General features: G+C 35.4%; 1 protein-coding gene across 1 annotated transcript; it reads left to right on the forward strand.

The window, feature by feature from the left end:
• Positions 1-4,859: 4,859 nt before the first annotated feature.
• On the forward strand, positions 4,860-6,859 carry LOC114405422. The gene is made up of 3 exons (XM_028367964.1): positions 4,860-5,714; positions 6,218-6,361; positions 6,546-6,859. Exons 1-3 carry the CDS (start codon positions 4,860-4,862, stop codon positions 6,780-6,782), a joined length of 1,236 nt encoding a protein of 411 aa, XP_028223765.1. The 3' UTR covers positions 6,783-6,859.
• The last annotated feature ends 7,682 nt before the right edge of the window (positions 6,860-14,541 follow it).

Genomic DNA, 14,541 nt, shown 5'->3' on the forward strand with positions numbered 1-14,541 from the left:
GACTAACGTTTGTTTTTGTTGTTTCGATTGTCATTTTGTACAGCGCATACATTTTTGTGTAGATTGTTGCGTTAGTATTTATATGTCACTACTATCAATGATGTTTGAAATTCTGGAACCGGTAGAGTTCTTCGTTTAGGAACATCGTCCAAAAGTATATATGTAAAATAAACAAAAAAAATCATGATAAAAATAAAAATAGAAAAGGAAAGAAAATGAAATAGAAAAGAAAAGAAAGTGAAAAGAAAAAGAGAGCAAATAAGAAAAAAAGCAAATAAGGAAAAAAGTGGAAAAAAGAAAATAAGTTGTTAAGCTGAAAAACCAACATGCTTTTGAAAAGAGACGATTTCCAACTTTTCTTTGAAAAAGTTCATTGATCATAACCAATTTTTGGAAAATGTGTCTACACCTGAAGGGTGAATGCTGTGAAATTTCCCCGGACGCCCGAAGTGGACTCGGATGAATGCACAAATTGATAAAAGAACATATTTTGGAAACATTGGGTTGATTTAAAATAGAGGAAATGAATCCTGAGCCCTAGCATCACATGACCATAAAAAATTTGACATTTGAGTGTCCGCGTAGATGCATGCATGACCAGTTTTGCATAAAGTTTCCAAATCATCATTTTTTGCATTTGTGTCATGGAAATAATGTGGGGCATCCCTTTTATCCTTGAACCAAACCAAACCCTGACATGTATCATGTCTAGCCATTCTACAAACCTTGATCCAAAATCATGACTCACTATAATCCTTACCCTCGGAAGCAAAAAAAGGAAAGAAGGAAATTTTCCAATCAAAGAGAAAGCGAAAAGAAAAGAAAGGAAATTCCCAATCAAAGAGTGGGAGAAAGCAAAAAGAAAAGAAAGGAAATTCCCAATCAAAGAGTGGGGGAAAGCAAAAAGAAAAGAAAGAAAATTCCCAACCAAAGAATGGGAGAAAGTAAAAAAGGAAGGGAAGAAAGTTCTTGATCAAAGAAACTAAAAGAAATGTGCAGAAAGGTCTTTTGACCAGACAATATCTGAACAATACAGAATTGTCGCCAAATGAACAAAAAAGAAGGAAAGGAAACCACGACCTAAAATGGTCTTCTCCCTTTGATTACCAACCAAAATCCCGTGCGCTAGCGACCTTTTTTCTCGCCCCGCACTAAACAAAAACAGAAAAAGAAAAAAGCCAGAAAAATCAAAAGCCAAAAACACACAAAAGCCGAAAAACTCCCCAAAAGAACCAATTCCCAAGGGAAGTCCTATTTGATCCATGATCACGCATGCAATTTTTGATTTGATAGGAAATAATTTGCAAAGTCAAGTCATGACATATCTATGGTTCGGAATTAGGATGAAACACTTACCTGTGCGAAATTGATACACTTTGAGTGGATTTCTTCTATTTTTGTCGAACCCAGTGTTTCCTCTAAATGGTCATTTAGAAACGAAATGCTAACATCCAAAATCTCATTTATGGTTATGGGAGATTTCATCAGCAGACTCTCCTTCCCCGGTAGACGCTTTGTTTTTCACTCCAAAAAGCATATGCTGCTCTAAATCAGTTGGAATATTTGTCTCTTTGCTAAAGCATGTTTGCATTTTAGTGGAGAAAACACCGAGACTTTTTCAAGTCTCACAAGTTATCCAGAACTACGTAGGTCTGAGTTCCTCATTGGAGGATACGTAGGAGCAAGAGCCTCGCTTTTGTCGACCACACCGCCTTTTGTTGCCATAACTCAAGAGCCGGTAGCCCGCGGAGACACCTTACGGTTATCCGCACCCCTTTGCTATTTAGACACAGTTGTGTCCGATGGCACGCAGAGACCAAGTTTGGTCATTCTGCACACATGATACGCGGAGATACCTTACGGTTATCCGCACCCCTTTGCTATTTAGACACAGTTGTGTCCGATGGCAAGCAGAGACCAAGTTTGGTCATTCTGCACACATGATACGCGGAGATACCTTACGGTTATCCGCACCCCTTTGCTATTTAGACACAGTTGTGTCCGATGGCAAGCAGAGACCAAGTTTGGTCATTCTGCACACATGATACGCGGAGATACCTTACGGTTATCCGCACCCCTTTGCTATTTAGACACAGTTGTGTCCGATGGCAAGCAGAGACCAAGTTTGGTCATTCTGCACACATGATACGCGGAGATACCTTACGGTTATCCGCACCCCTTTGCTATTTAGACACAGTTGTGTCCGATGGCAAGCAGAGACCAAGTTTGGTCATTCTGCACACATGATACGCGGAGATACCTTACGGTTATCCGCACCCCTTTGCTATTTAGACACAGTTGTGTCCGATGGCAAGCAGAGACCAAGTTTGGTCATTCTGCACACATGATACGCGGAGATACCTTACGGTTATCCGCACCCCTTTGCTATTTAGACACAGTTGTGTCCAATGGCACGCAGAGACCAAGTTTGGTCATTCTGCACACATGATACGCGGAGATACCTTACGGTTATCCGCACCCCTTTGCTATTTAGACACAGTTGTGTCCGATGGCACGCAGAGACCAAGTTTGGTCATTCTGCACACATGATACGCGGAGATACCTTACGGTTATCCGCACCCCTTTGCTATTTAGACACAGTTGTGTCCGATGGCACGCAGAGACCAAGTTTGGTCATTCTGCACACATGATACGCGGAGATACCTTACGGTTATCCGCACCCCTTTGCTATTTAGACACAGTTGTGTCCGATGGCACGCAGAGACCAAGTTTGGTCATTCTGCACACATGATACGCGGAGATACCTTATGGTTATTCGCACCCATTCTTTTGCTATCTGTAAGACAGAACGCTTGATAGCATGCAGGGGCTGACACAGTCTTCTGCACCTTTTGTTCCTCCGGGAACAACAAGTCATTTACATGCGGAAATTTCATGGTCGCCCGCGACTCTCGTCAACCGAGAGGAGCGAAATTAGTGTCATACACTGATTTTCGGGGACCTTTGCTTGATGACATGTGACCATTCTTTGGTCCTTGTGAGGTGCTTGGCACCCATCATTAGGCAATTTGTGAAATTTTGGGAACAACAAGTCATTTGCATGTGGAGATTTTATGGTCACCCGCGACTCTCGCCAAGTCGAGAGGAGCGAAATTAGTGTCTTATCTTTACTTCTCTTTTATCTCCGATAAAAGACAAGTAAAGAGGGGCAACTGTCATACCCTAATTTCGTCCGGGAACCTTTGCTCGATGACGTGCGACCATTCTTTGGTCCTCGTGAGGTGCTTGGCACCCATCATTAGGCAATTTGTGAAATTTCAGGACATGCCGGAAAACCAAAAAAATATTGATGCACAATCCGTAAGTTTCCGTGACACACCGGAAATCAAAAGGAAGCATCGTTGCATAATTAAGTGAGGTTCCGTAACATTCCGTAAGTCAAAAAGGGGATGATTATGTAATTCGCAAGGTTCCGTAACATTACGGAAAGAAAACAAGTATCGTTACGAAATTCGTAAGTTTCCGTAACTTTACGAAAAAAGAATCACCAAAAAAAACAGCAGAGGGGGTGAACTTGGTAAAAATGGGGGTGCAAATAGCACCCAGGCCCATTTGGGCCCTCCAGAAGATTCCTCCAGAAGGCGGTTGCTTCTGGAGGAAGCAACCCTGCTCGCCTGGGCGAGCTGAGCTCGCCTGGGCGAGCTGGGCGGCAACCACCTCCCCTATTTTGCTATAAATAGGGGAGGAAATGAAGAAGGAAAGGATCCCAGCCCCTTAGGCACTTCTCTCTCTTTGGAAATTGCTTGGAAAAATTGTTTCCGTAAAGAAAATCTAAGCCGAGGCGCTTCCGAAACGTTTCCGTAACGTTTTCCGTGAGGAATTTCGCAAAGATTTCAACCGTTCTTCGACGTTCTTCATCCGTTCTTCATCGTTCTTCGATCTTCAACGGGTAAGTACCTCGAACCAAGCTTTTCGATTCATTCTATGTACCCGTAGTGGTCCACATTGTGTTTCGTGCATTTTTGATTCTCGTTTTGTTTACTTTTTATACCCCCTGTTGACGTGCTTAAGTCATTTTACTTAAGTCGTTTCTCGCTTAACTTAAAAATAAAATAAATTTCCACCGAACGTTTGAATTGTATTATCCATTAGCTTCGGTTAAAATAAATTCCGACCGTTCGGTCATGCCATAACCACGTTGGAAATCAAAAAGAGGTAAAAAATAATATAATAATCAAAAAGACATCTTTTAGTAAAATAAAGCGGGAAATCAATCGGACGTTTTCTCTTTGGGATTTCTCATTCTTAATCGAATTGATTAAAAACTAAAGTGAAACTAAGGCTAAGATCAACTCGCCTAGTCAAGCTCGTCCACAAAAATAGGCTTTTGAAGTTTGTCATTTCAATTCCTCACTAAATAAAATGGATCATTTTTAAAGGTCCAACGCCTTAAAATGATCACCTCTTAAAATCAAAAAGAATCACTTGATAAGAAAGAACTACGTAGGTCTGATTTTCTCATCCCAAATTGAGGAATACGTAGGAGCAAAGGGAAACACCCTTGTCGACCACAAAAAAGGAAAAAATATAAAAAGGGTATAAAGGATATAAGAACATAAAAGGGAACAAAAAAATCAAAGTCATGTTTGCACATTCGATTAAAGGCTGCCGTCCCTTGGGACGGGCGTGTGGGGTGCTAATACCTTCCCCGTGCGTAAATACAACTCCCGAACCTTTCAACTTAAAAGTTCGTAGATCGCGTCTTTTCCGGTTTTTTCCGACGTTTTCCTCAAATAAACGTTGGTGGCGACTCCGCGCGTATTCCTTTCGTGGAACACGCATCCCGCGAGTCTCGCGTCGCCCTCCCGCCGAAGGGTAGGTTACGACAACAGGTTAATATGAGGATTATCTCTAAAGTAATGATACTTTCATTATCAATAATAGTGGTTCTCTCTGGCACAACATACTCAATTTTCCTAGAGTCTGAAAATCATATCAAATCGGCTACTTTTGTGTCTAAAAGTTTTGAAGTGGGACCAGGAAAAATTGCATCAAAAGCACTTTATGATATTGAGTTTCCAAAAGGTCATATTGGGGTCAAGAGTTTTGATGCCGAACTAGTTGATGAAGATGGGAAATCTGTACCTTTATATGAAACCTATCTTCATCATTGGTTTGCAATAAAGTACAATGAAAATATTACTATGTCACGGTACATTGAGCAATCTCATGACATTAGTAAAGGTATCAATTACACAAGAAATGATGGTGCATGCAGAGGCTTTTTGCTTCCACATTATTGGGGATTAGGAGGAGAATCACGAGGAACATCCTCAAATCTTCCAGACCCTTTTGCGGTAGAATTTGGTAATCCTACAAATATTCCACATGGATTTAAGGAAAAATGGTTGTTCGACATCATGGTTATCGATACACGTGGTGCATATAGTAGGAAAGGTTGCACAGAATGTAGATGTGACCTACTTAATCTTCCAAAGGACTTTTATAATGTCACAAGAGACATTAATGATCAACCATTGTCCCTAAATTATAAAGGAGGACTCTTTTGTTGTAAAGATAACTTACAATGCAAATTAAGAAAGGGTTTTCATGGCCCAACGAGAAAGCTTTCACTGAGATACAAAATAAGATGGGTTGATTGGGATGAACACCAAGTGCCACTAAAGTTTTATATACTTGATACAACTGATCGTGTGAGAACAAATGGCTCTTCAACAATTCATGATTGCCAGGTAGAGAATTTATTCAAGATACACTATTTAACAATCCAACCCTCGCTAAATAGAAGACTCTTTTTTTAGTTTTATTTTTTCCTTTTTATAAAGTACTATTTTCAAGTTGTTTTTTGCATTAATTATTTTTTGACCCAAATAAAATTTTGTTACTTTTCAATAAATATTATATATTTCAAAGATAAATACAATATCTCTCTTATAAGGACCAGATAAAAAGACTAACACACATTAATTAATTAGGTGTAAAAGCAATTAAGTGAAAAGATAGATATTATGAGTCTCAATAAACTTTGGGTAATTTCGGCAAAATAATACAAATTAGTAACTATATTAAACAACTTTCTTAAAGGGTGTGAATTAGTTAAATAGCCTTATATTTAGGGACGTAGGGAGTAGATGATAAGTGGACTTTTAAATCTCAATTAAATTACAAACCATAATAGTAGCCTATTACTTTGTTGTGAGGAAGTTGGTAACATATGTTTCTTAATTTCTTATAGGCAGAATATACCATTCCAAGAATTGGTCATGGTGACTCCCCTCATGTTAAGAAAGCAAACATCCCAATGAAAAAAGGTGGTTATCTTATATATGGCACTTCTCATATGCATACTGGTGTTGTCAATGCAACTCTCTATGGACAGGTGATATTTGATATATGTATTCATTCCTATATAATCTTTATGATTTGTTGAAGATAAAGTTTTATTAAATTTTATGTGCTTCAGGTATTCTTAAGTAATAACTTTTTTCATTAATACTTTATCATTGTAAGATGTTCACCATTGTAATGCATCTTCACTAAATTTATGTCTTTGATTAACTTAGGATGGAAGGGTTTTATGTACTTCAACACCAAAATATGGAACGGGAAAGGAAGCAGGAAATGAAAAAGGTTACCTAGTTGGAATGTCAGGATGTTATCCCAAACCAGGCTCTGTTGAGATTAAAGACGGTGAAATTCTCACTCTAGAAACGAGATATCAAAACAAGTTTCGTACTGGAGCTATGGGATTTTTCTATATTCACTTGGCTGAACAACTACCAAACATTTTAAAGATTTAATGTGAACTCTTAATTTATCTTTTCCAAATAGCTTATTTAGCTTTTGGGATGATTTATTCTTGATAAGATAAATGTTGTAATATCTCTAACCCTTATCTTTCTCAATGCAAAATTCTTTTATTGAATATGAAATATTAAGGTTATATTATAAAATTAAACAAGATTAGTAGTATTAATATTATTCTTAATGTATACCAATATTACAACCATTTTATGAAATATTGTTATTAAATGATTTAACAACATTTGTTGATGTTGTCTTTGGTATTTTTCTTCACAATTGTAATTTGTATATTATTTACATTTTTATCAATATTCTAGGAAGCCATGAGACTTATTTATTATTTGTAATAGATTATAAACTTACTCATACTAATGTTCTTACAAAATTGGTCAATTAATTATTACTATCCCTTAATTCAACAAGAGTTAAAAAAAATTCAACTTCTTGGATGGTTACCGAATATTAGAAGCATTTGCCTAGTTTTTAAATTTCCAGCCAGATTGTTACCAAATTCTGTATAGCTTAAAAATTACTTTATATTTAAAGTTAAAAATTCTTAAAATAAAGACGTTTGACAATATTAGCTTAAAAGTTCTTTTAAAACTATTTTTCTTATCTCATGTTAATTAGTTTAAGAGAGAGAGATATGGAGACAAAGATGTCCGACTTTTTTTTAAGCTACTTTCGCTTGTCTTTTTTCTTAAAGAAAAAATACATTTTCCTAATTTCCATTTAGTAAATAATAATTTCTTAATTTTTTTAAAGTCTTTCTCCCAAATTATTATTTTTTTTCAAAATTTCTTTTTAAGAAGAAGAAAGTGTTAACTATAATTGGACCAAACACAAACAACCACAACAATAATAATAACAACAACAATAATAATGACAATACAATTTGGAAAGTTAGAAAAAATCTTAAAACATACCACGCAAATTAGGTTTCCTTGATGATTGTCATCAAAAGGAAAAATTAGCATGCACATTTTCGATAGAAGATTTTTTTATTTTTTATTTTTGTCTTTCTTGCCCTTTAAATTTTCAAGCATGCCATGTTTCATCCAACAATGCTAGAATCTTATACAATTAAAAATCCATCTTATAATTATTTTTTAGTTTCAAGAGGATGACGACTTTCTTCTAACACTTATCCCTTAGAATGATGTTAATAAGTGTTATCATAATCGATCTGAACTAGCTTGTCAGATAGGTTGAATTTGGAATCGATTATCAAATCAATTCATTTAACTAAGTAAACTTTTTTGCAAAGAACTAATGAAGAAAAGACATTGAAGCGGCCATACATATTGGCGAAAAATTGTTGTACTTGGGGAAAAACATTTTGGCTAAAATATATTTTTGGTTGCTTATCTTTTTAATAAAATTTGTTTTGATCCTTTATCTTTTAAAAGATTCATTTTAGTGTTTTATCTTTTAAATGAGTCAATAATGCCCTCTCCATACAATGCTTGCTAAAATGTGTTTGTTGTCCCCACACTCTCTCTGCACAGTAATTTGCCTCGTGTAAAGCACCAAGCTATTAGACAACAACTAATTGGGATCTCTCAATGGATCAAAGCATTGAAGTCTATATAAAGCTTGAAGATGTTTGTGACAGAAAGTTGAATCACACAAAAAAAGAATAATCTGAGTCAAAACGAGCAAAGTGTTGTAACGCTATCAATTTAGTTGGACAAAAGAATCTTGAGCAAATTCAGTGAATCTTAGCTTTTCTAAGTTAGCAAGTTTCATTGTGTTTGAGCTTATTTTCTAAACACTCTTTGAGTGATTAGAATACATTTTCTATTAAACATTTATTGTTTGTGAAAACCAGGAATGGCGTAGTGACAATAAAATACTTGGGTTTTAATCTTGGAGGGATTAGGGGCAGTGTCAGGAGTGGCCTAAAGAGTACTTGTTGTAGCAAGAAGTGGCATAGAGAATACTAGGTTGTAATAAGAGATTTTATTAATGGAACACTTCAACTTTTATTAATGGGTTTTAGTCTCAGGGGGAGATCAAGGGTAGTGTCATTAGTGGCCTAGAGAGTACTCGTGGTAGCCAGAAGTGGCATAGAGAATACTTCATTGTAAGTTTTGAAGGAGAACTGGACATAGCCCAAATGTTGGGAGAGTATAAAACCACTGGTTTTTCTTTATTGTTTCTATATAATTAGTTTTTTTTTTCTACAGTTTACTTCTATACTATTGTATCCAAGTTTTGTGAATTGCTTTTTCAGCACAAAGTGATTTCGAACCCCTTGGGCGAAACCTATCATCCATTGATATCTATTTCAGAAAAGCCTTCAAATTTTTTGATAGATGATGTTTTTATCCATCACACTATTTAGCCCTCCTATTAGTGTGTTTTAGGTACTTTAATTGGTATCAAAGCTTGGCCTCCAGTTGAGCTCTTGTCAAAGTAGAGGAAACAAAATTCCTAAAACAATGGAAGAAGGATTTAATGTGAACAAGCCTCCCATGTTCAAGGGAGCCAACTATGATGACTGGAAGGAAGGGATCATTGCCTTCTTTGAATCCACTCACTTTCATATGTGGGATGTTGTAGAAAAGGGTAGTCAGATTCCCCTAGGTGCTTAGAAGAACAAGATCCCCAAGGATAAATGAACGGATGATCATAAATCTAGATTTCTTCTCAACTCACGAGCAAGAAATGCTATGTTGTGTGCTTTATCACAAGAGGAATATTCCAAGGTTGATAGCTACAGAAGTGCCAAACAGATGTGGGACACCTTTGCCATTACCTACAAAGGTTTAGTACTTTAGGCTACAGCATAGAACACAAGAACATGATTAATTAGAGAAATATCCTCATGTGCATCAACTTGTTTGTTAGAAAGACTCAACGCTTTTTACCTATTGCTGTCAACTTTTACTTACTTGTATTTATTGTTTTTACCATAGAATTAGTTTATTTCTATTTTTAACCATCAATTATCAATGTTTGTTCCAACAATGCCTTACTTCTAAATAAAACTCTATCTAATAAGCAAGTTCCTTTAGTTTGATGCTCAGATCACTCTGTTTTAATTTTAAATACTTGACGACCCCGTGCGCTTGCCGGTATTTCATTTCCCTTGAATATATTTGTTAAAAATTGGAGAAGAAGGAACCATATGGGAAATTGAACAGGTACCCTACTTACATTATGGAGCCCTAAATAGAAGGCCCAAAAATAATGAAATCCTAATCTAATATGTACAAAGATAAGTGGGCTCATACTTAGCCCATGGGCCCAAAATCTACCATAAGGCTCATGAGAATCCTAGGGCCTTCTCTTGCGTCTCTGGCCCAATCTTCTTAGAGTCTTCTATCCAATGGCCTTGGGGGTAGGATTGCATCATTAGACTTCAAAGTTCAGACCTCATTCTCCCTCTTCTCTTTGTCAAAATTTTGTTCCCCTTTCTTTGTCTCCCTTCACTCATCTTCTCTTACCTTCAAGCTCTTATCCATGGTTTCCTATGGTGGTGAGCTTGTTCTTGACTCATCTTCTACTTGAAGTGGTGTCTCCAATCACCTTTCCTCCTTCTCTTTTCTGCTACCATTGATCTTCAAGAAGCGAAGGACTCTAGTGATGAAGAAGATCCAAGGCATACAAGCTCTACATGGAGCTACATTATGCGCCTCCGCTTTCGCCACAAAAGTCACCACCTTCCATTCCTCAACCTCCATCCTTGAAGGCTGACAATGATGGTCCACTTATTTCCTTTTTCTCTTTAAACTTATGTTTTTTATAATGACAAATGGGGAGAAACTAGAATAGGAATTTTTTTATTTGTAAGCACTTGTACTAATTTGTCTTTTTAATAAAACAAGTGTTATGGTGGTCACATATGTGTGTTTTCACTTTTTTCTAATTCTTCTACATATGCTATGCATGCTCCGATTAATACATATTCTCTAATACATGCACAAGGCAATAAACTTAAGGAGAGTCTCATTTATCTCAATATAATTTGCTCATGTGTTCTGATAACATATTTTCTTTGATTATGTCTTTAAAAGACCTTTTTATGCTTTAATGCTTAACAAGTTTGTTGTATGACAAAGTTACATTCTTCAAATACACAAACAAAGAGTAAGTAGTGTGCAACAGTACACTCTAAACATCCGGTACCTTGATCTTAAACTTTTCATCTTATCCTTTTTTGTATCAAAATTTATACTATTTGTCATCATCAAAAAAGGAGAGATTGTTAAGTCTGGTTGTGTCCAAGTTTATCTATATCTATGAGATACAAGGAGAAAGCATGAATAGAAAGGCTCTGGACAATAGCTAAAGTATTAGTCATTGGAGAATACTACCTCAACAACTAGTCCTAAGAAGACAAGTGCTTTAGCACTTGGCTCATATTCCATAGGCATGGAATAGTTAACAGATCCTTAAGTACTTAAAGTAATCATCAAAACTGGCTTAGTGACAAAAAGTACTTGGGTGGGTCTTAATCTCGGGGTAGATTGAGGGTAGTGTTAGGGGTGGCCTAGAGAGTACTCGTTGTAGCTGGAATTGGCATATAGAATACTTTGGTTGTTATCAAAGTTTTGATTAGTGGAACCCTTTAAGTTTTGAATGGCATCTGGATGTAGACCATGTGTTGGGGTGAACTAGTACTTTTAGCTTGTCCCTGCAAGCAAAACCACAACCCAATATTCTAAATCTATGTAGGTTATACTTAGTATTCTTTCCTTGCCTCGATAGGCAACAACATTGGTATTCTCTAAGACTCTATAGGCTTTTCACCTCATACTCTATAAGCCTCTATAGGCTCTTCACCTAGTATTCTTTAATCCTCTATAGGCTCTACCCAAGTATTCTTTCAAAAAGCCTCCCAGAACTTCACACCCCTTAGTAGCAGTCATCCTCTAATTATTCTCATGAGTTCTTCCCTCTATCCTAAGGGAAGGAAATTGCACCATCTAAGATGTCTTCTACTTCGGCTCCTCTAATGAAAGTGTTTATAAACATTTCTATGGATTTGGGTCTACTTCGGCTTCATCAATGTTTTGACTAAGGAGGATTATTCTAATATAAGGTACTCTTAGGATGACTCTCGCTTTACCCTCTCAATCTGGAACTTGTTCATTGTAATGAGCTCCTTCAAATTCTCTTCCATATATAATTTGTCCATGAAGGTAGAATTTGAAATTCAAATACCATATAAGTTGTCCATGTTCATACAACTAGCATTTCAGCTCTAGTTTTCTCTTCCATGTCTTTTGCACCGTCAAGCTCTTATTGGGTTTCTTTGCTCTTCTCTGCTTTACCCACCATTTATGTCAAATTTTCCTTTTCAAAATTAAAATGTATCTGTTGTGTTCTGAGTTTGTGGTCTTATTGGATTCTCATGACTTTTGAATTAGAATACTTGGAAATCTTCAAAAGATTGGTCTACAACATGTCTTATTGGGATGCTAAGGTTATTGTAGTGCCTTGTGCTATAATCTTCTATCTTCTATTTTCTTATACTTGGTCAAGACTTCTTGTCTTCTTTGAGTTTCCTTCTTCATAATTTATTCATGTCATATGGAGAACTCTCAACTTCAAAATTAGTGCTTTTGTATAGCTTATGCAAACATCTTAACTTTTAGGCTCTAGTGTGTGCTTCTGAATGGGATAGATATGGTTTTTTTCACATGTGTCTTTTGCACTACATACTTTGGATTATCCCTTAGTCATGTGTAGCTTCTAATATATGTCCCTTTAACAAAGATACCTAACATCATGCTTCTGATCATATATAGCTTGTTATATTTTCAGTTTCACTCATAAAACGTGTTTTCCTTTCCATCTTAATTATGACAACTCTCTTTCTAGTAGTTTTGCTTTTGATTATGCAGAATCTATGTCTAGAAAACTTCTACCATATAAGTTGTCCATGTTCATACAACTAGCATTTCAGCTCTAGTTTTCTCTTCCATGTCTTTTGCACCGTCAAGCTCTTATTGGGTTTCTTTGCTCTTCTCTGCTTTTCCCACCATTTATGACAAATTTTGCTTTTCAAAATTAAAATGTATCTATGGTGCTGTGAGTTTGTGGTCTTATTGGATTCTCATGACTTTTGAATTAGAATACTTTGGATGATCCCTTAGTCATGCGTAGCTTCTAATATATGTCCCTTTACCAAAGATACCTAACATCATGCTTCTGATCATATATAGCTTGTTATATTTTCAGTTTCACTCATAAAACGTGTTTTCCTTTCCATCTTAATTATGACCACTCTCTTTCTAGTAGTTTTGCTTTTGATTATGCAGAATCTATGTCTGGAAAATTTCTACCATAGGCTACTGCTCCACATCTTCCCCATTCTTCTAAGTTTAGTCGTATGTTATAAAGAACACCTAAAGCAATCAATACTAGATAGCTTGGTTCGGATAACTTAATGTTTGCTTCTTGAATATTTGTCATCGTTAAAACTCAAGCTTTTGAAATAATTTTGTTTCAATAGGGATACACAATTTTCATGTTGATGACTATCTACGAAAAGACCAAAGCTGCAACCAATGTGCTAAATTAATTAGATGATGGAAAACCCTCTAGTGCATCGGAATCCCCATGCATTGCCAGATAAAAACCTCAAGTACAAGGGATTACTTAAATTAGGAAAAAAAAAGCCCACCACAATATGAAAAAAAGTGTAACCTAAAGAAAAATAATGTAAACACCAACTAATGCCTCTTATCCCCTGCCTCCCCCCCTCCCAATAATAAGGGAAAAGTCCAATCGCATAAGTTAGTCCATACAATCAAATAATAACGCTGGAATGCAACCTATTCTCATCCAACACCATTTGTAACTACTACCATGTATAAAAAATTATTTATGTAATATTTTTAATTTTCAAATCTTAACTTTCTTCAATTAATCGCATTTAAAAATAACTTCTACAATATAATTTTCTTATCTTTAATAAATTGTAAGTTAGGTTATCAAATATATATTTTACATTTTAGTTTCCTAAATTTAGTCTTTTTCCTACTAAAGTTTAACTAATTATATATTTTTATGCATTTATTTGAATTAAATATTCTTATTCCTTTAAAAATTTTAAATAAGATTTTTCATCTATATCTTTTAAACAATATTTCAGTTAAAAAAATATCAAAAAAATGCATGCATAGTTTCATATTAAGAAAAGAAAAATAAGGAACAAAATAAAAAAATATACTCAAAAAAAATTAGACCACTTAAAGAAGAGTGCTATGCACATGATTTTTCTCAAATAAACCAATATATCAAGTTGTTTTTCACCTATATAGCTATAAAAGTTTTCTAATAGTTTGCATAGTTACCCAACTTGGTCAATGCTGATCAAATTTGCTTTAAACCTTTATTCTGTAAATTCAAAAATACGTTATATATCCAACAAAATGAGACAATAACGTGTGTGTTGATTTGGCATTTAGTTACACCAGATATACTATTATCGAACCATCTACTATATATAAAAGCAACAACTTTGCATACACATAAATTTACCCCTTACAATTTCAACATTTGTACACTTTCATCGAAAACCCAATCTTCGCCATGGTCATGCCTTCATGTTTTTCTTTTATGGTATGCAATTTTTATTGCCAATGTTCCAATAGTTTGTTTTCTTATTTCATTCTTACTTTAGTTTTCATATTTTAAAACATTTGTTTGAATTATCTACAAGATTACCAAGAAGAATGACTTTGCAAATATTTTTCATAGCTAATTTCTTAATACCTAATGATTTATGTACAGGTTAAT

This window comes from Glycine soja, chromosome 3, assembly GCF_004193775.1.
Source record: "Glycine soja cultivar W05 chromosome 3, ASM419377v2, whole genome shotgun sequence".
Lineage (NCBI taxonomy): Eukaryota > Viridiplantae > Streptophyta > Magnoliopsida > Fabales > Fabaceae > Glycine > Glycine soja.